The sequence below is a fragment of the Piliocolobus tephrosceles genome, chromosome 9 (genome assembly GCF_002776525.5).
Source record: "Piliocolobus tephrosceles isolate RC106 chromosome 9, ASM277652v3, whole genome shotgun sequence".
Taxonomy (NCBI): Eukaryota; Metazoa; Chordata; class Mammalia; order Primates; family Cercopithecidae; genus Piliocolobus; species Piliocolobus tephrosceles.
The window spans coordinates 64,068,088-64,089,526 of NC_045442.1; the positions used below are offsets into that span (position 1 = coordinate 64,068,088).

Below are 21,439 nucleotides of genomic sequence, written 5' to 3' on the forward strand. Positions count from 1 at the left end.
GTGACTGGCAGTTTGACATTCTCTTGTGTTAGCTTAATACAGGGGTTGACGTACTATGGCCTCAGTCCAAATGTGGCCCACTTCCCGTTTTTGTATAGCCTGTGAGCTAAGCAGTAAGCATTAATTTATTACTTAACAAATAAAATTTATGTGGTATACAACATGATGTTTTGACATGTGTATGTTGTGGAATGGCTAACTCAAGCTAATATTCGTTACTTCGCATATATTTTTTTGGTGGTGAGAACATTTAAAATCTACTCTTAATAATTTTCAGGTATACAATATGTTTTCTTTTTTTGTTCTTGTTTTTGTTTTGAGACAAAATCTCACTCTTGTCCCCAGGCTGGAGTGCAGTGGTGCTATCTTGGCTCACTGCAACCTCCGCCTCCCAGGTACAAGCAATTCTGCCTCAGCCTCCCAAGTAGCTGGGATTACAGGTGCCTGCCTCCATGCCCAGCTGATTTTTGTATTTTTGGTAGAGACAGGATTTCACCATGTTGACCAGGTTGGTCTTGAACCCCTGACCTCAGGTGATCCGCCTGCCTCAGCCTCCCAAAGTGCTGGGATTACAGGCATGAGCTACTGTGTCCGGCCACAGTATGTTCTTAATTATGGTCAACAATAGATCTCCTGAACTTATTATTCCCAATGTCTTCCCAGTCCCACCTCCACCCCCTGCTAATAATTAATTTTAAATGGCTGGGGAAAAAAATTGAAAGAACTGTTTCATGACTCTTGAAAATTATATAAATTTCTCATGTCAGTGTTCATAAATACAAACTTTTTTTAGAACATAGCCATACTCATTTATATATTGAAATGCAGTTCAATTTGTCATATGACCAATTTATTAGTATTGATTAAGATGTTGAGCAGTTTATTCAAGTGTGGTTTTGTGGAATGAAAGAGACAGGAGGGATTATGAGGACTCTTCTTACCAGGATTGATGTATTTCACTTTTTTTTGACAGGAACATTTACATTCTATTTTCTTAGCAACTCTACTTACTGCCTCCATCTGAACTATATATAGGAGGAGGTGGATATCAGCAAAGATTAACATCGGTAAATTTTGATGAATTCTTTAATTTAAAATTCTTATTTTTAAAGAGGGAATTTTGGCTGGGCACAGTGGCTCACACCTGTAATCCCAGCACTTTGGGAGGCCAAGGCAGGTGGATCACCTGAGGTCAGGAGTTTGAGACCAGCCTGACCAACATGGTGAAACCCTGTCTCTACTAAAAATAAACAAAATTAGCTGAGTGTGGTGGCGTGCACCTGTAGTCCCAGCTACTTGGCAGGCTGAGGTGGGAGAATTGCCTGAACCCAGGAGGCGGAGGTTACGATGAGGCAAGATCGTGCCACTGCACTCCATCCCGGGTGACGGAGCGAGACTCTGTCTCAAAAAAAAAAAAAAGGTAGGGGTGAATTTCGTTATGTTGTGTGGGCTGGAGTGTATTGCCCATCCATGGGCACGATCATAGAGTACTACAGCTCCCTAACTCCCAGACTCGAGTGATTCTCCCTGCTCTGTCTCCCCAGTAGCTGAAACTACAGGCCTGTGCCACCACGCCCAGCTTTCTTAGTTTTGAGGGACTGCATTTACACCTGTGCCTTTTACTGGAGTCTTTTATTCATATTGCTAGAAATTTGGAGAAGAAAGAAAGGCATAATCTCTGGAGAAAAGCCATTATTTCTGCAGATAGTTCTAAGCTTTAATTGTGGCCACGTTGGTTGCCTGTGGCCAATTCCTGGATTATTTACATGTTTCCAGACAGAGCTATGTGAAAACAGGGTTTATTTTTATAGTGTTTTGAGCCTTTGGTTCCAGTTCTGCTTCCACTCTTAAGCCTATGAGGATCCGTATGGCAGCAACAGAATGGCCCAGCCCTCATGATTGGTTCCTTAAAAAGGCTTTAGGATATTCAAACTGGGTGGCCTGTCTTGCTTGGAATAGGACTAAGCATGTCACACTTTCACCATGGAAGAGTTAATCCATATTCTATTTGTAAGTTGTATCTCCAGTCATTTGGTTTTCGACAAGTGGTCCTATCTTAGGAGGAGTGGTTTATATTAGAACAGTCCTTCCAGAGTAATTTTTTTCATTATTTCAGATTCCTTTTATTTTTGTTTTGTTTTGTTTTGTTTTAAAAGGCTCTCTCTGTCACCCAGGCTGGAGAGCAGTGACATGATCATAGCTCACTGGAACCTCTTCCTCCCTGGGCTCAGGTGATCCTCCCACCTCAGCCTCCTGAGTTTCTGGGACTACAGGCATGAACCATGAGGCCCGGCTAATTTTTGTGTTTTTTGTAGAGTCAGGGTTTTGCCATGTTGCCCAGGCTGGTCTCGAACTCCTGGTCTCAAGTAACCCGCCCGCCTCAGCCTTCCGAACTGCTGGGATTAGAGGTGTGAGCCACCATACCTGTACTATTTCTCTTAGTTTGAACACTGTATTTAAATCTAATAATTCAGACATGGTCCATTTCATACTTGATCAGAAAGTATGAGTCAGAGACTCAAATCATTCAGATTCTCACATACGTAAAACGTAGGCTTGGCCAGGCGTGGTGGCACACGCCTGTAATCCCAGCACTTTGGGAGGCCAAGGCGGGTGGATCACTTGAGGTCAGGAGTTGAAGACCAGCCTGACCACCATGGAGAAACCCCATCTCTACTAAAATACAATATTAGCCGGAGTGGTGGCGCATGCCTGTAATCCCAGCTATTCAGGAGGCTGAGGCAGGAGAATCACTTGAACCCGGGAGGCAGAGGTTGCGGTGAGCGGAGATTGTGCCAATGCACTCACTCCATCTAGCCTGGGCAAAAAGAGCGAAATTCTGTCTCAAAAAAAAAAAGTAGGCTTATAAAATAAACAATGTCCTTTATGATCTGTCTTAAAGGTAGTTAAATAGTTAATTTTAAGGGCTAACTGAACTGTTATAAGTAGGACATGGAGGGAAACAAGTGTAAGAGCTAAATCTAGTGTCCCATACTTGTTTGTTTCTCTTACTCTACCCTTTAGGAAGGGTGGGGGTGGACGTGGATAAGGCACACAGTTAATTCAGGGAGGGTGGAGTCTTGGTACTTGCTCTTGTTCCCTGACCATACTTTGGAGTTATTTTATCTTTTTAATTCTGCGTTTGGCATGCTATTATCACTTGCTTACTACTATGGATCCTATTTTATCTGTTGTCTAGCATATTCTTGTAGTGCCGAAAATACTGTAAAAGCTGTTTCCAGAAGGAGCTTTAATAAGACATTACAATGCTTAATCTCTCAAATGTAAATGTATTAGAACAAAGCATTCTAGGGAAGAAAACAGTGGTGGATTTAACACAAGTCACTTTTCCAAAACAATGGCTTTTGATTTTCTGTAAACATTGACTTTATTAAGCTTTTCCCTTGCTACTATGTGCACTGTCCATTTCTTAAATTGGAAAGAGTTATTCATAAAATTTGTGATAAATATTTGAATGTAAGGCAACATTTTGGGATACTAGGTTTTTAGCAGCATGTGGACATGTATGTGATAGCTGTTATGGAATTCACTTAAGTTTTACTTAGAAGCCTGGGTAGTAGAACCTAGAAGTTTCAGTGGAGATTTTTTAAAAATTTGAAATATTAAATAGGTAAAAAGTCATCTTTAATCGCTATTAAACTTTTTTGTATAACGTCAGAAGTGAAAGCTCCCCACATCTGCTTACAGCCTGTTTGTATCCTTCCTGACTTGGTTGATTAAATGGACATCTCTATATACATGTGCATATAATTTCAATTTTTGCTTAGTAACAAAAACAAAAGTTATACATACTGGTGACTAATTTGCTTTTTTCATGTATGTCATGAACCATTTTCCAGGGCAGTTCTTCTAGATCTCCCTCATTCTTTTTAATGGCTACATATTCCACTATTTATGGACGTACCATATTTATACAACCGGTTCCCTACTGATGGGCATACGGTTGTGTCTAGTTTTTTGCTAGCATTATGATAGATTAGAGCCTGTAATGAATGGTAAGGAAGTAAGTAGATGATAGCACTACTACTTTAAAGGAAAAAGTAGAGAAGAAACTTCCTTTGCCATAGTCACTTACTAAATGAAATTTAATAAAAACACTGTCAAAAGTTGGGAGGACCAAAATTGATACTTTTTCTCTGATCTTTTTGCCATGTGTATATCTGAATTCTTTGTTTTTAAAGAAGAAACAGCATTGAAGCATTATTTGGGGGGAAAAACACACACACAAAATCCAGCAACTCAGCATTCATGAGCAACTCTATACTATACCAGTATGTGCCTGTGCAGTGGAAGGAAAACAATTTTGGTAAGGATTAATACTTTAGCTTTAAACTTCCAACAGGTTGATATTCTAATGAATGATAAATCAGAAAAATTTTTAAATATTCTTGTATTGACAGTGCTTTTTAAAAAATCACCCTACCTTGATACCTGTAATTTTAAAGTTTCCCATTTTTCTTTAAAGAAAAAAATCTGAATTTGCAGCCAACAAAAATTAGATAACCTAAGGTTGTGTTACTTCTGACTTTTATTAAAATATCAACATTTATTAGAGATGTTTATGGGCTGACTTTTTCTTCAAGGGGCCAAGTTCACTAATTGCTGAGTTTTATACATGACAGCAACAGTCCTTTTGTAGGTGTGTGTTGCATCTTTAAAATGCTCATCTATTTCTTTTTTAAAATTATATGTGGGGGATTATCGGTAGTTTTTTGTTAAACATATGACATCTGTAGTTTATTTCACTAATGTAAATTTTTTCTACCTTTTGCTTGATATAGGAAATATATCCTGGACAATTCCAACCGTCTCTCTGTCACAAATTCATAGCCTTGTCGGATAAGGAAGGAAAACTACTTCGCAACTATACCCAGAACATAGACACGCTGGAACAGGTTGCGGGAATCCAGAGGATAATTCAGTGTCATGGTTAGTAAACTTCAGAATGGTTTTCTGTAGTTTATTTTGGTTTTATAGGAGGATTTTTCCTCTAAAGCAGACTGCCATTGAGAAGTGGAGCTAAAGCATTATTTAATCATGTTATCTCGTTAATTATAGATAACCTCAGAAAAGTAGAAAACAAAAATAATAAAAACAGAAGTATTGGCCTTCACAGTTAATTATATAAAACCTCAGATATTAATTTGCTTTTGATTTCAAAAGATGCTGCAGTTGCATGCATTCAATTATTTTAAGTAATCTTTTCTGGCTGGGTGTGGTGTCTCAGGCCTGTAATCCTAGCACTTTGGGAAGCTGAAGCAGGCGGATCACATGAGGCCAGGAGTTCGAGAACAGCCTGGCCAACATGGTGAACCCTGGCTCTACTAAAAATACGAGAATTAGCCGGGCATGGTGGTATACCTGTTACCCCAGCTACTTAGGAGACTGAGGCATGAGAATCACTTGAACCTGGGAGTTGGAGGTTGCAGTGAGCCAAGATTGCACCATTGCGCTCTAGCCTGGGAGACAGAGTGAGACTCTGTCCAAAAAAAAAACTGATTACAAGAGTAATATTAACTATTAATGAAGAAATGTGACATCTTTAGTTTATGAAACTAAAAGAACTGGATAAACTAAAAGAACTGGATAGTTGAGATGTACAGGATTCAGAGATTCAGAAATGTTTAAAACAAGTACGAACAGGCCATTAGGTATATAAAGTGTTTCTAAGAATTGCTGAACTAAGGTAATAGAGTTGGAACTGTTCAACTCTGCAGGATTTTAGCTCTGGAGGACTGAGTTGTTACAGTTTTGTTGAAAAGAGTAGCTTTAGAAGGCATCATTATTGTCTCAGCGATTGAGAATTGTATTCATTCTGTGTATAAATAAATATATACATTCTTCATCCCCTAGATTCTCCTGTATTGTATCACAAAATCTGCAGTGTGTTCTGAGGTTTAAAATCAAAGTTAAAAACAAAAATCTTTAAACCCTCTTAACATTTCTGATGTCAAACTTTATAACGTTCGTGGTGTGTTCAAGAAACAGAAATACTTCGTTAATAAAGCACATACATGTTGGTTGTTTTTAGGTTCCTTTGCAACAGCATCTTGCCTGATTTGTAAATACAAAGTTGACTGTGAAGCTGTACGAGGAGATATTTTTAATCAGGTAATTTGTTGCCCATATTTTAGGAATTGTGCATGTCTCTGAAGTATTTCTTCTTTTGCCTCAAAATCCTTTTTTTCCCCTTAAAAGTATACGTGGTACAGAAAGATTCAGGAAGAAAATAGTAATTGGGAATTTTAGTAAAATACACAAGAACCTTTCAATACCTTATATAGAAAACAGCCCTATAAAGTCTCTTAAAATTATGAAATTGGCTTCTTAGTATCTAAGCTGAACATAAAACGTCAGATCATAAGCAAGTTGTTGTTGTTGTAGTTTTTCTCCTTCCTTTCCCTTTTTGTGCCTGTCAGATTTGGACCTTAAATTAGTTGTGGTAATCTTTTAAAATTATTTCATACATGTTCATTGCCAAAAAATATAGGAAAATGTAGCAGAAAATAAAAATTATCCAGAAATATGTCCTATGTGCTTAGCAATATATAGTTAATTATATCATTATGAAAGAGAAAGAATAGTATATTAAAATGGAATCATTGGTCGGGTGCAGTGGCTCATGCTTGTAATCGCAGCACTTTGGGAGGCTGAGGTGGGTGGATCATTTGAGGTCAGAAGTTTGAGACCAACCTGGCCAACATGGCAAAACCCCGTCTCTCCTAAAAATACAAAAATTAGCCTGGCATGGTAGTATATGCCTTTAATCTCAGCTACTTAGGAGGCTGAGGCAGGAGAATCATTTGAACTCAGGAGGTGGAGGTTGTAGTGACCTGAGATCATGCCACTGCACTTCAGCCTGGGCAACGGAATGAGACTCTTATCTCAAATAAATAAAATGGAGTCATTTTATTTTACAAATGTGTATTTTTCTTTTAAAGGATCAATTCCCATTTTGTGTATATACACACATTGTGTTTTTCCTCTTACATGATGGACTCTTCAATGTCAAGTGTTTTTCTGTATAGATATTATAACAAGAGCATAGTATTTCACTGTTTCATAGTATGTTAATAAACAACCCATCATTGACGTTTAGATTGTTACCCAGTTGCTGTTTATCCATAGCTTTTCTGTTTTTTTTTTTTTTTAATAATTCTGAAATGTATTCTTAGAGGTATGGAAATGTTGACTATTTCTAACCTGGGCTTACTGTTTGCTTCTCTGCCTCAACCAAAATCTGAAAATACGTAGGTAGTTCCTCGATGTCCTAGGTGCCCAGCTGATGAACCGCTTGCTATCATGAAACCAGAGATTGTGTTTTTTGGTGAAAATTTACCAGAACAGTTTCATAGAGCCATGAAGTATGACAAAGATGAAGTTGACCTCCTCATTGTTATTGGGTCTTCCCTCAAAGTAAGACCGGTAGCACTAATTCCAAGTAAGTTGGTGATGGCTTTTGGAGATCATTTCTATATATAATGTCATGGGTTGTGGATCTGTATAATAGACCCTAACAGTAGTAATCTTACTCTGCTTCTGCTTGAAAGAGGGGTGAAGAGCTAATTTTCGAAATTGTTTATTTATTGAGATGGGGTTTCCCTCTTATTGCCCAGGCTGGAGTGCGGTGGCGTGATCTCAGCTCACTGCAACCTCCGCCTCCTGGGTTCAAGCGATCCTCCTGCCTCAGCCTCCTGAGTAGCTGGGATTACAGTTGTCCATCAGCATGCCTGGCTAACTTTTTATGCTTTTAGTAGAGACTGGGTTTCGCCATGTTGGTCAGGCTGGTCTCGAACTCCTGAGCTCAGGTGATCCACCCGTCTTGGCATCCCAGAGTGCTGGGATTACAGGCATGAGCTACGATGGCGGCCAGAAATTGTTTATTTTTAGTAGAGATGAGGTCCTGTTGTGTTGCCCAGGCTGGATTCGAACTCCTGGGCTCAAGGATCCTCCTGCCTCAGCCCCTTCAGTAGCTAGGATTACAGGCACAAGCCTCCACATCTAGCTAAAGTATTTTTTATGTGGCATTGTTGTTCATTGAGACTGGTGAATCTGACATTTTGATGGGGTGTGGAGGGTTGTCAAAACACAAGTAATGTTAGTGACTCATGTCTGTAATCTCAGCACTTTGGGAGGCTGAGGTGGGTGGATCCCTTGAGGGCAGCAGTTTGAGACCAGCCTGGCCAACATGGTGAAACCCTGTCTCTGCTAAAAATACAAAAATCAGCTGGGTGTGGTGGTGTGCGCATGTAGTCCCAGCTACTTGGGAGGCTGTGAGAACTGCTTGAACCCAGGAGGCAGAGGTTGCAATGAGCCAAGATTGTGCCACTGCACTCCAGCCTGGGTGACAGAGTGGGACTCTGTCTCCAAAAATCAAAAACAAAAAAACCCACAAATAATGCTAAACTCTGCTTCTAATTTATGTGAAAAATTAAGACAAAGGTAAAGAGTTCAATTTAGACTTTTTGGTGGAATGTGTTTTTAATGTTAGCATCAATTAATTTATGAAATGGTCCTTAATCCTCATATTTTTTATTCTTAATAAGATTACAGTTGTTGATCTTTCAAGTTTAATTGATTTCACATTTAATAAATCCAAATATATAGTTTGGTAGAAAGTAGAAGTGTAACATACCATGTAAGATGGAATTTGGGGGCTGAAAATGATTGGTTCATTCTTGTAATAATAGCCAAGTCATAATGGTGATATGTTGGTCTAGTTTACCCAAAAGGGTGTGTGTATAAAATGTTCACATAAAATTTAAATCCCTGTTACTCTCAGGAACATTTCTTTGTCATATGTATTCTCATACTGTTTCCTCCTCTAGTTTAGAATCAGAGGAGGAGGAGGAGAGAGAGAGATTTCAGTTGCATCAGATGTGTCCTTTCACAAGTGAGAGAAAGAGGAGAGGAAACAATATTAAATCCCTAGCCAGAGAATTTAATTAGACCCCACATCAGCAGTCAAGGCAGCCAGAGTGAATAGTTGAAGGAAACATGGATTCAAGCTCTTCAATTTTGTGTCTATCCCATATCTCGTGGCTTTAGCAGTTAACTCAGTCTTACCTAATTAGCTGTGAAATTCTGTTAAAGTAGAATATAAGACAATTTGCAATTAAATGAAACATGAAAATTTAATATACAAGTCCCTTTGTTCTTGAGTTGCTCTTTTTAAAGCAAATTCAGAGACACTCTGCTTAAAAAGCTTTTTTTTTTAATTTTTAAGAGACGGGTGTCTTGCTGTAGCTCAGGCTAGAGTGCAGTGGTGCGGTTACAGCTCACTGCAGCCTTGAACTCCTGGGGACAAGCAATCAGTCCACTTCAGCTTCCCGAGTAGTTAGGACCACATGCGCACACCATGCTTGGCTAATGAAAAAAAATTTTTTTTTGTAGAAACAGGATTCACTTTGTTGTCCAGGCTGGTCATAAACTGGCCTCAAGTGATCCTTCCTCCTCTGCCTCTCAAAGCATTAGGATTACAGGCATGAGCTACCACGCCCAGTACTTAAAAACTTTTATTTCGAAAGCTGTGGGATAGTATGGTGTGTTGCAAAGATAAATAAGAAATAGGTTTATAATAGTGTAGAATTTATTTGTATGAGTTTTTTCCTCCCCTCCCCCCCACTCCCTTCCTCCCTTCCTTCCGTCTTTCCGTCCTTCCATCCTCCTGTTTGTCCTTCCTTTCTTCTGTATGTCCGTCCTTCTGTCCATTCGTCCTTCCTTCCCATCAGTCCATCCTTCCTCCCATCCTCCCTCCCATCCTTCCTCCCGTCCTTCCTCCCGTCCTCCTTCCCTCCCTCGTTGCGCAGGCTGGAGTGCAATGGCGTGATCTTGGCTCACTGCAGTCTCTTCCTCACTACAGTCTCTGCCTCCTGGATTCAAGCAGTTCTCCTCCCAAGAAGCTGGGATTAGAGGCATGCACCACCACACACCTGGCTAATAGTAGAGACGGGGTTTTACCACGTTGGTCAGGTTGGTCTTGAACTCCTGACCTCAGGTGATCCGCCCGCCTCGGCCATCCAAAATGCTGGGATTACAGGTGTGGGCCACCGCACCCGGCTCACCTTCTTTATATCAGGAGCTACTTAAGTAGAACATTTATGTGCCAAGAACTCTTCTGTGCACTTGACTTATTAACTCATTTAATCTTCACCACAGTCTTGTGGAAAAGTACTGTTACCCCATTCTACAGACAAGGAAATTTGAGGTTCAGAGTGGGAAAGTCTGGGAAGATTGCTCAGGGGTTACCAGGTGACAGGAGCAGAACCTGAACATTTTATGAAAGACATTTAACTGCCCATCTGCTTGCTTGATGAAATGTAATGGCTTGGTTAAGTATTTAGTGCATGGGTCTTTTTTGGAAATTTGGAGCTCAAGCCCTTGTTGGATTTTTGCGTAATGTATCTGTTGTGGTTTTATTAGCTTACTTCCTCCTCCCTTTTTCTAACTCTTATTTTTCACCCTATTTTAGGTTCCATACCCCATGAAGTGCCTCAGATATTAATTAATAGAGAACCTTTGCCTCATCTGCATTTTGATGTAGAACTTCTTGGAGACTGTGATGTCATAATTAATGAATTGTGTCATAGGTTAGGTGGTGAATATGCCAAACTTTGCTGTAACCCTGTAAAGCTTTCAGAAATTACTGAAAAACCCCCACGAACACAAAAAGAATTGGCTTATTTGTCAGACTTGCCACCCACACCTCTTCATATTTCAGAAGACTCAAGTTCACCAGAAAGAACTTCACCACCAGATTCTTCAGTGATTGTCACACTTTTAGACCAAGCAGCTGAGAGTAATGATGATTTAGATGTGTCTGAATCAAAAGGTCGTATGGAAGAAAAACCACAGGAAGTACAGAATTCTAGGAATGTTGAAAGTATTGCTGAACAGATGGGAAATCCGGATTTGAAGAATGTTGGTTCCAGTACTGGGGAGAAAAATGAAAGAACTTCAGTGGCTGGAACAGTGAGAAAATGCTGGCCTAGTAGAGTGGCAAAGGAGCAGATTAGTAAGCGGCTTGATGGTAAGAAAGGCAATTGAACCATTTTGAAAGTATAGTTGTCATAACAATATTTCCAAAAAATTAGCTATTTCGGCAGGTTAATCGATAAAGTAGCTTTATGTAGTTGATTCTGTTTAGAGAAACTGTACAGTTCGTAATCAGAAAGGTAAATCTTCTGGTATCCTTCATAATACGGAGAAGGAAGTGTTAAATAGTGCTCTGTATGTTTTCTCTAGGGGATGGAAAAATAAGAATGGGTTATTAGCTGGCAGAAATGATGACAGATTTGGGTGCTTATTGTGGGTTAGCTGCTTTACATATGTTACCTGATTTTAATCTTCTGAGGTAGGATCTATTACTTTCTTCTGCAGGTGGGAAAACTCAGGACCATAGAGGTTAAATACCTCATGCACGGTAACTGCAAGAAGTGGAAGAACGAGATTAAAAATCTAGTCTATTTGTGCTTAGAGCCTGCCCCCTTAACTACTATGCAGTGTTGTCTGAAATTTAGAACACATCTGTGTTTTCTCTGAGGACTTAGAAAGAATCCGTGATTCTTCTCCACTGAATATAGGAATAGTTTCTACCCTGTTTAGAACATGCATAGTCTTTATCAGTGTTAATTGATATAGGTGAAATCACTTTCTACTCTTTGGAGCTGATGTTTTAAGTCCAAGTAGTCTGTATGGTCAAAATTCCTAAATTAGTGTTAGAAAAATACTGTTTAAAAAAAAAAAAAACCACTGTAACTTAGCTATAATTTAGGACTTTAGGTCTCATTCCATTTACCATACTTGGTGAAAACTGACAAATTTTAGACAACTGTATTTGAGTATTCCAGTCATTTGCTGTAAATACATTGTAGTTCAGTTGAATAAACCTTTGGCCTTTTTCATATTAGGCACTGTGGTAAGTTCTGGAGACACAGTGATGTATGTATGTAATTATAAATGTGGGTGATACTCATTAATACTTTGGTATAGGTGCTACTGAAGAACAAAGTATTATTGTTTTGAACAAAACATCACCCAAAAGGTAGTGTTTTTTTTTTTGGTTTTTTTTTTTTTTTTTTTTTGGTGATGGAGTCTCACTTTTGCCCAGGCTGGAGTGCAGTGGCACAATGTCAGTTCACTGCAACCTCCGCCTCCCGGGTTCAAGTGATTCTTCTGCCTCAGCCTCCTGAGTAGCTGAGATTACAGTCGTGCGCCACCATACCCAGCTGATTTTTGTATTTTTAGTAGAGACGGGGTTTTGCCATGTTGGTAAGTCTGGTCTCAAACTCCTGACCTTGTGATCCACCCGCCTCGGCCTCCAAAAGTGCTGGAATTACAGGCGTGAGCCACCATGCCCAGCCCCAAAAGGTAGATTGTACTTGGAGATTAGATTATATAAGGCTTTCTAAGGAGCAAAATATTTAACAATAAGTAGGGATTTAAAAAGAGCAGACACGTTCCCAGGGGAAACTAGAAAAAGCATAGAGGGATGCTTATGTTTGCAAATCGTGGCAGAAGTCAGAAAGTAGAAAAATTGCTACTGACTTAGGTAATACATAGTTGTCTCTATCATATACAAAGTCTACCTGTGCACTAAGACTTGCACTGGGAACTTTTCTTGAATGTCATTTTGGCAGATGTGTCAAACGCATCAATCTCTTTTCCCAAGAAACAGAGTTAACCTGAACAGTCATTTTTATTTTTTTACATTTTTATTAATTTTTTTTTTTGAGACGGAGTTTTGCTCTTGCTGTCCAGGCTGAAGTACAATGGCGTGATCTTGGCTCACGGCAACCTCCACCTCCTGGCAACCTCCGCCTCCCAGGTTCCAGCGATTTTCCTGCCCCAGCCTCCCGAGTAGCTGTAGCTGAAACCACAGGCGCGTGTCCTCATGCTCAGCTAATTTTTTTTTTTTTTTTTTTAGTTTTTGTAGAGACAAGGTCTTACCACATGGCCCAGACTGATCTCAAACTCCTGGGCTCAGCAGTCTGCCTGCCTTGGCCTCCCAAAGTGTAGGAATTACAGGTGTGAGCCACTGTGCCTTGCCTGTGGTGTCTTAGGAACCTGATGAGTACTATGTATCTGTTGTAATAGAGGGAAATAAGTGGTTTTCACAGTGATTTGTAGTGGACTGTGAAATAAATTTCAGGGATTCAGGTCAGAATTGTCACACAGGTTGTAGTCAGGGTGACAACTGGGTCATGATGCAGTGTAAAAGTTTGAGAGCCACTTTGGAGAGAACTTTAGGTTTGCCACCTACCAGTGTGGTAACCAGGCTTCTGTGAATTAGTCTGGGATATGGTACAATAAATATTACATTTATTATGTGTGAAAAGAGATGTTAAGTTAGAGACATATTGTGAATTCAAGGGTAGAAAACTTTTCCATCAGTTTTTAGGGATCCTACTCTTTCACTTAAACCCCAAATGGCCAAGCTAGGATTGATTTGGTGTGCCTTAGAAAGAACTTTATTGGTATTCATGGATTCAGATTACATCTTAGAGGACTTCAAAAGCATCTTAGACTGTATGTGTATATACACACACATTCTGAATCAGTAGGTGGCTCATGGGGCCTGAGATCTTCTTGAGTGAATCAAAATTTAGATTCACAGGTGATACTGTAGATTCACAGTGTCTACAGACTACACTATGAATTTGTGGTGATTACATTATTGACAATATTTTAGGTTTATAATCAGAAAAAAGTTAAAATAGTTAATGAAGATGCTGTAAAAGCCTGTGTGTTTTAGAGAAGTTGCTTAATGAACACAAATTGGGTATCTAATGTAGGCTGGGCTGGATACTTCATTTTCAACAAATCTTTTTAAAATAATTGGTGAAATAACCTTTATTGAATATGGTTCTCTACATTTTTTGCACTTCCCTCATAGGGTTGTGAAAATTTATTTCATTCTCTAGATGAGGAAATTGAGGCACAGAGGTACACTTACAAATTTACAAAGATATAATAAATGGCAGAACTAAGATTTGAACCCAGGACTAAGTGTATTGCTTGTATTTAATTAATTTTTAAGAGACAGGCCATCACTGTGTTGCCTAGGCTGGCCCTTGAACTCCTGGGCTCAAGCAGTCCACCCGCCTCAGCCTCCTGAGTAGCTGGAACTGCAGGCACATCATGACCTCCCAGTTGTTTTTAAACACTAATGGTAGTCTTTCATAAGGACACTTATAAAAGGCAGAGCTGGTACCCACACTTCATTTCAGACTGAGTTAGTCTTAGAAAACTGAAAGGATAACGTTTTCATCATTATATTTCAGGTAATCAGTATCTGTTTTTGCCACCAAATCGTTACATTTTCCATGGCGCTGAGGTATATTCAGACTCTGAAGATGACGTCTTATCCTCTAGTTCTTGTGGCAGTAACAGTGATAGTGGGACATGCCAGAGTCCAAGTTTAGAAGAACCCATGGAAGATGAAAGTGAAATTGAAGAATTCTACAATGGCTTAGAAGATGAGCCTGATGTTCCAGAGAGAGCTGGAGGAGCTGGATTTGGGACTGATGGAGATGATCAAGAGGCAATTAATGAAGCTATATCTATGAAACAGGAAGTAACAGACATGAACTATCCATCAAACAAATCATAGTGTAATAATTGTGCAGGTACAGGAATTGTTCCACCAGCATTAGGAACTTTAGCATGTCAAAATGAATGTTTACTTGTGAACTCTATAGAGCAAGGAAACCAGAAAGGTAATATTTATAGATTGGTAAAATAGATCGTTTTTCATGGATAATTTTTAACTTCATTATTTCTGTACTTGTACAAATTCAACACTAACTTTTTTTTTTTTAAAAAGGTACTAAGTATCTTTAATCAGCTGTTGGTCAAGACTAACTTTCTTTTAAAGATTCATTTGTATGATAAATTCATATGTATATATAATTTTTGTTTTTGTCTAGTGAGTTTCAACATTTTTAAAGTTTTCAAAAAGCCATCGGAATGTTAAATTAATGTAAAGGGAACAGCTTATCTAGACCAAAGAATGGTATTTTCACTTTTCTTTGTAACATTGAATGGTTTGAAGTACTCAAAATCTGTTAACTCTAAACTTTTGATTCTTTAACACAATTACTTATTTTTAAACACTGGCATTTTCCAAAACTTGTGGCAGCTAACTTTTTAAAATCTCAAATGACATGCAATGTGAGTAGAAGGAAGTCGATAATATGTGGGAGGGCACTCGGTTGTCTTTACTTTTAAAAGTAATACTTGGTGCTAAGAATTTCAGGATTATTGTATTTATGTTCAAATGAAGATGGCTTTTGTACTTCCTGTGGACATGTAGTAATGTCTATATTGGCTCATAAAACTAACCTGAAAAACAAATAAATGCTTTGGAAATGTTTCAGTTGCTTTAGAAACAATAGTGCCTGCCTGGATCCCCTTAGTTTTGAAATATTTGCCATTGTTGTTTAAATACCTATCACTGTGGTAGAGCTTGCATTGATCTTTTCCACAAGTATTAAACTGCCAAAAGTGAATATGCAAAGCCTTTCCGAATCTATAATAATGGTACTTCTACTGGGGAGAGTGTAATATTTTGGACTGCTGTTTTCCATTAATGAGGAGAGCAACAGGCCCCTGATTACAGTTCCAAAGTAATAAGATGTTAATTATAACTCAGCCAGAAAGTACATGTCTCCTTCCATTGGGAGGATTTGGTGTTAAATACCAAACTGCTAGCCTAGTATTATGGAGATGAACATGATGTAACTTGTAATAGCAGAATAGTTAATGAATGAAACTAGTTCTTATAATTTATCTTTATTTAAAAGCTTAGCCTGCCTTAAAACTAGAGATCAACTTTCTCAGCTGCAAAAGCTTCTAGTCTTTCAAGAAGTTCATACTTTATGAAATTGCACCGTAAGCATTTATTTTTTAGACCATTTTTGAACATTACTCCTAAATTAATAAAGTATTCCTCTGTTGCTTTAGTATTTATTACAATAAAAAGGGTTTGAAATATAGCTGTTCTTCATGCATAAAATACCCAGCTAGGACCATTACTGCCAGAGAAAAAAAATCGTATTTGAATGGCCATTTCTCTACTTAAAAGATGTCTGAATCTGAATTTATTTGGCTACACTAAAGAATGCAGTATATTTAGTTTTCCATTTGCATGATGTGTTTGTGCTACAGATAATATTTTAAATTGAAAAGTTTGTTTTAAATTATTTTTACAGTGAAGACTGTTTTCAGCTCTTTTTATATTGTACATAGTCTTTTATGTAATCTACTGGCATATGTTTTGTAGATTGTTTAATGACTGGATATCTTCCTTCAACTTTTGAAATACAAAACCAGTGTTTTTTTACTTGTACACTGTTTTAAAGTCTATTAAAACTGTCATTTGACTTTTTTCTGTTAACTTACATTGTTTAAGGTATATAATTTTTAAATCTTGCAGAATTTGTACAGCTTTGAATGCTATAGTATTAGATGCTTTCTTTCTCATACTACATTTCTTCATTCAGTTTATTACATTAGTCTCACCAGACCAGTACTTGAAAACACTGATGGTGCTGATCGTAGCAGGCGATGCATCACCACCAAGCATTTCAGAACTATTTCAACCATTTTAGGCTAGAGGCCTTGAGCAAGTAAAACGTGGGGAAAAGGCAGGGCAGGGCCTAAGAAGGATGTGACAATTGTCCTATGATAAAGGACCAGAAGTTTGGGATTCGAGAGAGAACAGGAAGTGGTGGGTAGTGAAAATCTATGTGATGCAAAGGCTGGGTTAACTGAAAATCTGTTGTTGGATGCCAGGTCTTTTTAAGTCCAAAGACTGCAGACCACATTTGGTATCAACTTTCTGAGGCTGACCTGAGAACCTACTTATTTTGAGGGAGAAAGTACTCCTGAAGAGGCCAGCAGTGTCCCCCTTAAAATGTATGTGTAACTTGGTCAGGTGCTGTGGCTCACACCTGAAATCCCAGCACTCTGGGATGCCTAGGCGGGCGGATCACCTGAGGTCAGGAGTTTGAGACCAGCCTGGCCAACATGGTGAAATCCCGCCACCATGTCCGGCTAATTTTTTGTATTTTTAGTAGAGATGGGGTTTCACCGTGTTAGCCAGGCTGGTCTCGAACTCCTAGACTCAAGCCATCTGCCCACCTCAGTCTTCCAAGTGCTGGGATTACAGGTGTGAGCCACCACGCCCAGCCTGCATTCTGGTTTTTATTTCCTTTTAATTGAAAGGAATGTCTTGGTTCTGCTGTCTTATTCATCATCCTGAACAATGGCTACTAGCTTAAATGACTAAGTTAAGACAGGAGAGCTACAAACACTATATATTTGTACCTTACAAATAGATGTGTGGAGGCCAAATACTTCAGTATTTAGCCAACTCAATAATCAAAGTCCCTACAATTTAGAAAATGATCTGTAGCTTTGCTGCTCTTATCTACAAAGCTCAGGACTTTTCTTGTTTTTTAAAAGTAAATGGCAATTTCAGAACTCTTCAATGGTATTTTAACTTTCTATCATGAATCTCCTTGGTGTTAATACACTGTATCATAGTCTAGAGTAACAGGGAGGAAGTGTCTCCAAATTAAGCTTTGTACAGTGTGCTCCTAGATGAGCTGCTATTCTCTTGTTACAGTATTTGTTCATAGAACTATTAATCCAAAGTGCCTGCTATTTCACAGAACGGCTTCATAATATACAAAGGTTACTACTATTGAGAAACAGCATCTGACATGTTTTTGATTCAAATAATTAACTACCTCAAGGAGTGGACGAACAGGGAATATGATATAATATCAGGTACATGGAGACATTCTCATGGGGAAGAATGCCATGAGAAGGTACTTTGAGGAAAAGTACCTTAGGTGAGAACATTGTTTTAGTGCTTCTATCTATAGAAGAGTTCTGTGGTTCGCCAATAGTTTTTTAAGCTGACCTACTGAAAAGTACAAGTCCACAACTCCTTATCCAACCCCTTGGGCTTATTTGCATTTTGGAATTATGAATTTTAAAGAATTTTTTAAAGCACCCAATAGGGGTCATAGTCTTAGTTAGTGAATACCATAAATAGCTTCAACAATTCAGATCAGGTTTTTCTGCAAAGTGAGAGATGACAATATTTTCAGTTTTTTTGGATTTTAGAATTACAGGTTGAGACTGCGGACCTCTATAAATTTGGGAATAGAAACAAGCAATCTGAAATTTCAGAGACCTTCCCTGAGCCATCCCTCTTTTTGAAAAATTTTGACTCTTATATGAGAACCACTGAAAGTTTAAATATTAAAACAATAAATCTTTATTAAACAGTTTTTTCACGGCATTTTAAAATAAATTTAAAAAATAAATATTTGCATTCTAGCAGAAAGTCACATGTATTGCATCAACTCACTTTTACAATTTAATGGCATGAGATAACTAAGCATCAGCACCATGAAACCGTTAAGATTTGTTTCTTAAATTCAAGGAAATAGCTCTAAAGCCCTGCAGCATCAATACTTTTGAAAGCTATAACCCAGTGATTGGTGCTCATAGTAGCCAATGTTTCTTTCTATTACTGGCAACTGGAGACAGAGTTCTTCCAGTACTAAATATTAATAAGTTCTCTGATCAACAATTCCCCATCTATCAGCATGTCATGTCAGGATTCACAAAAGAGAAAAGAACTGCAGGTTATGTAGTATATTCCCTATTTGTGATTTAGGTTTGCACAAAGACACTTATTCTAGCAAAAAAGAAAAGATCGTGTTTCCACCATGCTACCTTTTTTTCTTTTTATAGAGTTTCAGAGTAAGACTTAAATCATAATTTTTAACCTCTAAAAGTCTGCTCAAGTTCAATTACAACCATAGAAACTGTACTGGTATCAGAACATAACTATTTTATTACAAAACTTAACATTATTTACAAAATGAAAAAATAATCAAATGACTATTGCAGGCCAAAGTTAAAGGTTTTTCACTCAATGATTGAAGAAAAATTAAGCAATATTTCCATGCACTCACACCAGATCATTTCTGAAATATGCAAACTCTTAAAACTCATGTTAGTAGAACTTTAATGTATTCACAATACTTGTTATGTTTATTGGAAGATTGTCAAAAAAATCCATGGTTCTGTACAATAATATTAACAGTTTGTTCATTTTCCTTTAATGTTTTGACTTCCATAAACACTTGTAGATTGAACATTCTGCAAGTAAGAATTATAATAGTACCTGTCACCTTGCTGAATTCATCACCACAAGAAAAACACAAATAGTTTAATGCTTTTGCACTAAACTGAATAGTTATATTAAACTGAAGCCTTCATTGTGATCAATAGCTTGGATCAGTTTAGAACGTAGAGTTTCTTTATCTGTATATTTTGGAAGATCCAGAAGATTAAAACAAGTATGGGAAACTGGGAGATATTCCTCACCACCTCCTGTTGACTGGATGACTAGTTTCAGACTCTTCATACCAAGAATAGGAATGCGATCACTACCTGTCAAAAATACTGCCAAGAAAAAAATCATTCCGTCAACTACTTCAAAACAAAAAGTAGCAAGTCATATTTTGTACAGTCACTACAGCAGAGCTTCACATTAACATCTGCTCTAATGTGTTTACTCCCTAATTTGTGGAAGTTTTTAAAGACACATTCTAATTGCTCATTCACACAATATTTTTTCTTTAAAAGTATAATCTTAATATTGGCACAAAGGAAGGGAAGTGCTTATTAAATGTTTGATAAGTGAGTAACTATTGCCATTGCCAAAATATTTTGAGAGCCCTTTTTTGGAAAAAGCCATTTAGAACTAGTTGACAAACCAAATACAAAATGCAGTTTTGATTATGATTTCTTTTTCTATTTGCTTCATTTCTGTTTTGTTTTTTTTTTTTTTTTTAAATCAGAAATTTATAATGGGCAGCCAAAATTCAAATCATTCTTTTTTTTTTTTTTTTTTTTTTGAGACGAGCCTTGCTCAGTTGCCTAGGCTGGAGTGCAGCCTCGACTGCCTGGGCTCCAGCAATCCTCTCACCTCGGCTTCTGGAGTAGCTGGGAGCATAGGCTACTGCCCATGCTAATCAAGCCCAGGGCTAATTTTTGTAGAGATGAGGTTTTGCCATGTTGCCCAGGCTCAAATCACTCTTAAAGAGTAATGATTTCGGCCGGGCGCGGTGGCTCAAGCCTGTAATCCCAGCACTTTGGGAGGCCGAGACGGGCGGATCGCGAGGTCAGGAGATCGAGACCATCCTGGCTAACACGGTGAAACCCCGTCTCTACTAACAATACAAAAAACTAGCCGGGCGAGGTGGCGGCGCCTGTAGTCCCAGCTACTTGGGAGGCTGAGGCAGGAGAATGGCGGGAACTCGGGAGGCGGAGCTTGCAGTGAGCTGAGATCCGGCCACTGCACTCCAGCCTGGGCCACAGAGCGAGACTCCGTCTCAAAAAAAAAAAAAAAAAAAAAAAAAGAGTAATGATTTCTCATCCTTATGACATACAGAAGAATTTGACCAAGATTCTCGGACATATTGCTAAAACATTCTTGGCAACAGCAGGAGTATCAAAGGAAATGTCACTGATTTGGATACATAAATTCTGACAACTTTAAAAATAAGTCAAATTTCAATTAGAATACAGACTTTAACAGAAGAAAGATACTCAGGCATCAGTTATAAATGAGAGAACTAAAGCCTGAAAAAGCTTTATTTTATATAGAAATTGCCAAAGTTTTAGTCTTAAAGCAAAAAGAAAAAGAAAATGAAGACCAAACAGAGAAAAGAGCAATACAGTTGGCCCTCCATATCTGTGAATTGTGTATCCATGGATTCAACCAACTGCAAATGGAAAATATTTTCAAAAAATGGCTGCTTGTGACTGTACTGAGTATGTCAACTTTTTTTCTTCACACTGGTCCCTCAACAATACAGTACAACAACTATTTACATAGCATTGACTTTGTATCAGGTATTAATACAGGTATATTCACGTGTCAACGATGAGGATATGTTCTGGGAAATGCATCATTAGGTAATTTCATTCATTGTGTAAACATCATATTTTACACAACCTAGACAGTACAGTCTACTACACACCTAGGTTACGTGATACAGTCCTACTGCTCCCAGGCTACAAACCTGTACAGCATGGTACTGTACTGATTTCTGTAGGTAACTGTAACATAACAGTAGGTATCTGTGTATGTAAATACAAAAAAGGTACAGTAGGTTATTATAAGGTATTATAATCTTAAGGGCCCACTATCATATATGTGGTCTCTCGTTCACTGAAAAGTCATTATGTGGTACATGACTGTAATCTAGAGATGACTGAAAGTATAAAGATGTGCATAGGTTATATGCAAATACTATGCCAATTTATATAAGAAACTTGAGCATCTACTGGATTTGGGTATCCTTGGCAGGGAGGTCTTGGAACCAAT

General features: G+C 38.2%; 2 protein-coding genes across 6 annotated transcripts in view; one reads left to right on the plus strand and one right to left on the minus strand.

The window, feature by feature from the left end:
- Nucleotides 1-16,421, plus strand: part of SIRT1 (sirtuin 1) — a 33,452-nt gene extending 17,031 nt beyond the window's left edge. For 2 of the 3 annotated variants that reach the window (XM_023205113.3, XM_023205112.3), the window contains 5 exons: nt 4,803-4,950; nt 6,053-6,132; nt 7,276-7,462; nt 10,493-11,050; nt 14,304-16,421. In XM_023205113.3, coding sequence (XP_023060881.1) covers nt 4,803-4,950; nt 6,053-6,132; nt 7,276-7,462; nt 10,493-11,050; nt 14,304-14,632 — 1,302 coding nt within the window. In that variant the 3' untranslated portion in view covers nt 14,633-16,421. Of the gene's footprint in view, nt 1-4,202; nt 4,328-4,802; nt 4,951-6,052; nt 6,133-7,275; nt 7,463-10,492; nt 11,051-14,303 lie in introns of all 3 variants that reach the window. The other variant, XM_023205114.1, reaches the window with a different exon arrangement.
- A 1,865-nt stretch (nt 16,422-18,286) lies between these two features.
- The window catches only part of HERC4 (HECT and RLD domain containing E3 ubiquitin protein ligase 4), a 143,616-nt gene continuing 140,463 nt past the window's right edge, over nt 18,287-21,439 (minus strand). For all 3 annotated transcript variants that reach the window (XM_023205109.2, XM_023205108.1, XM_023205110.2), the window contains one exon: nt 18,287-19,509. In XM_023205109.2, the coding sequence (XP_023060877.1) occupies nt 19,301-19,509 (209 nt within the window). In that variant the 3' untranslated portion in view covers nt 18,287-19,300. The remainder of the gene's footprint in view (nt 19,510-21,439) is intronic.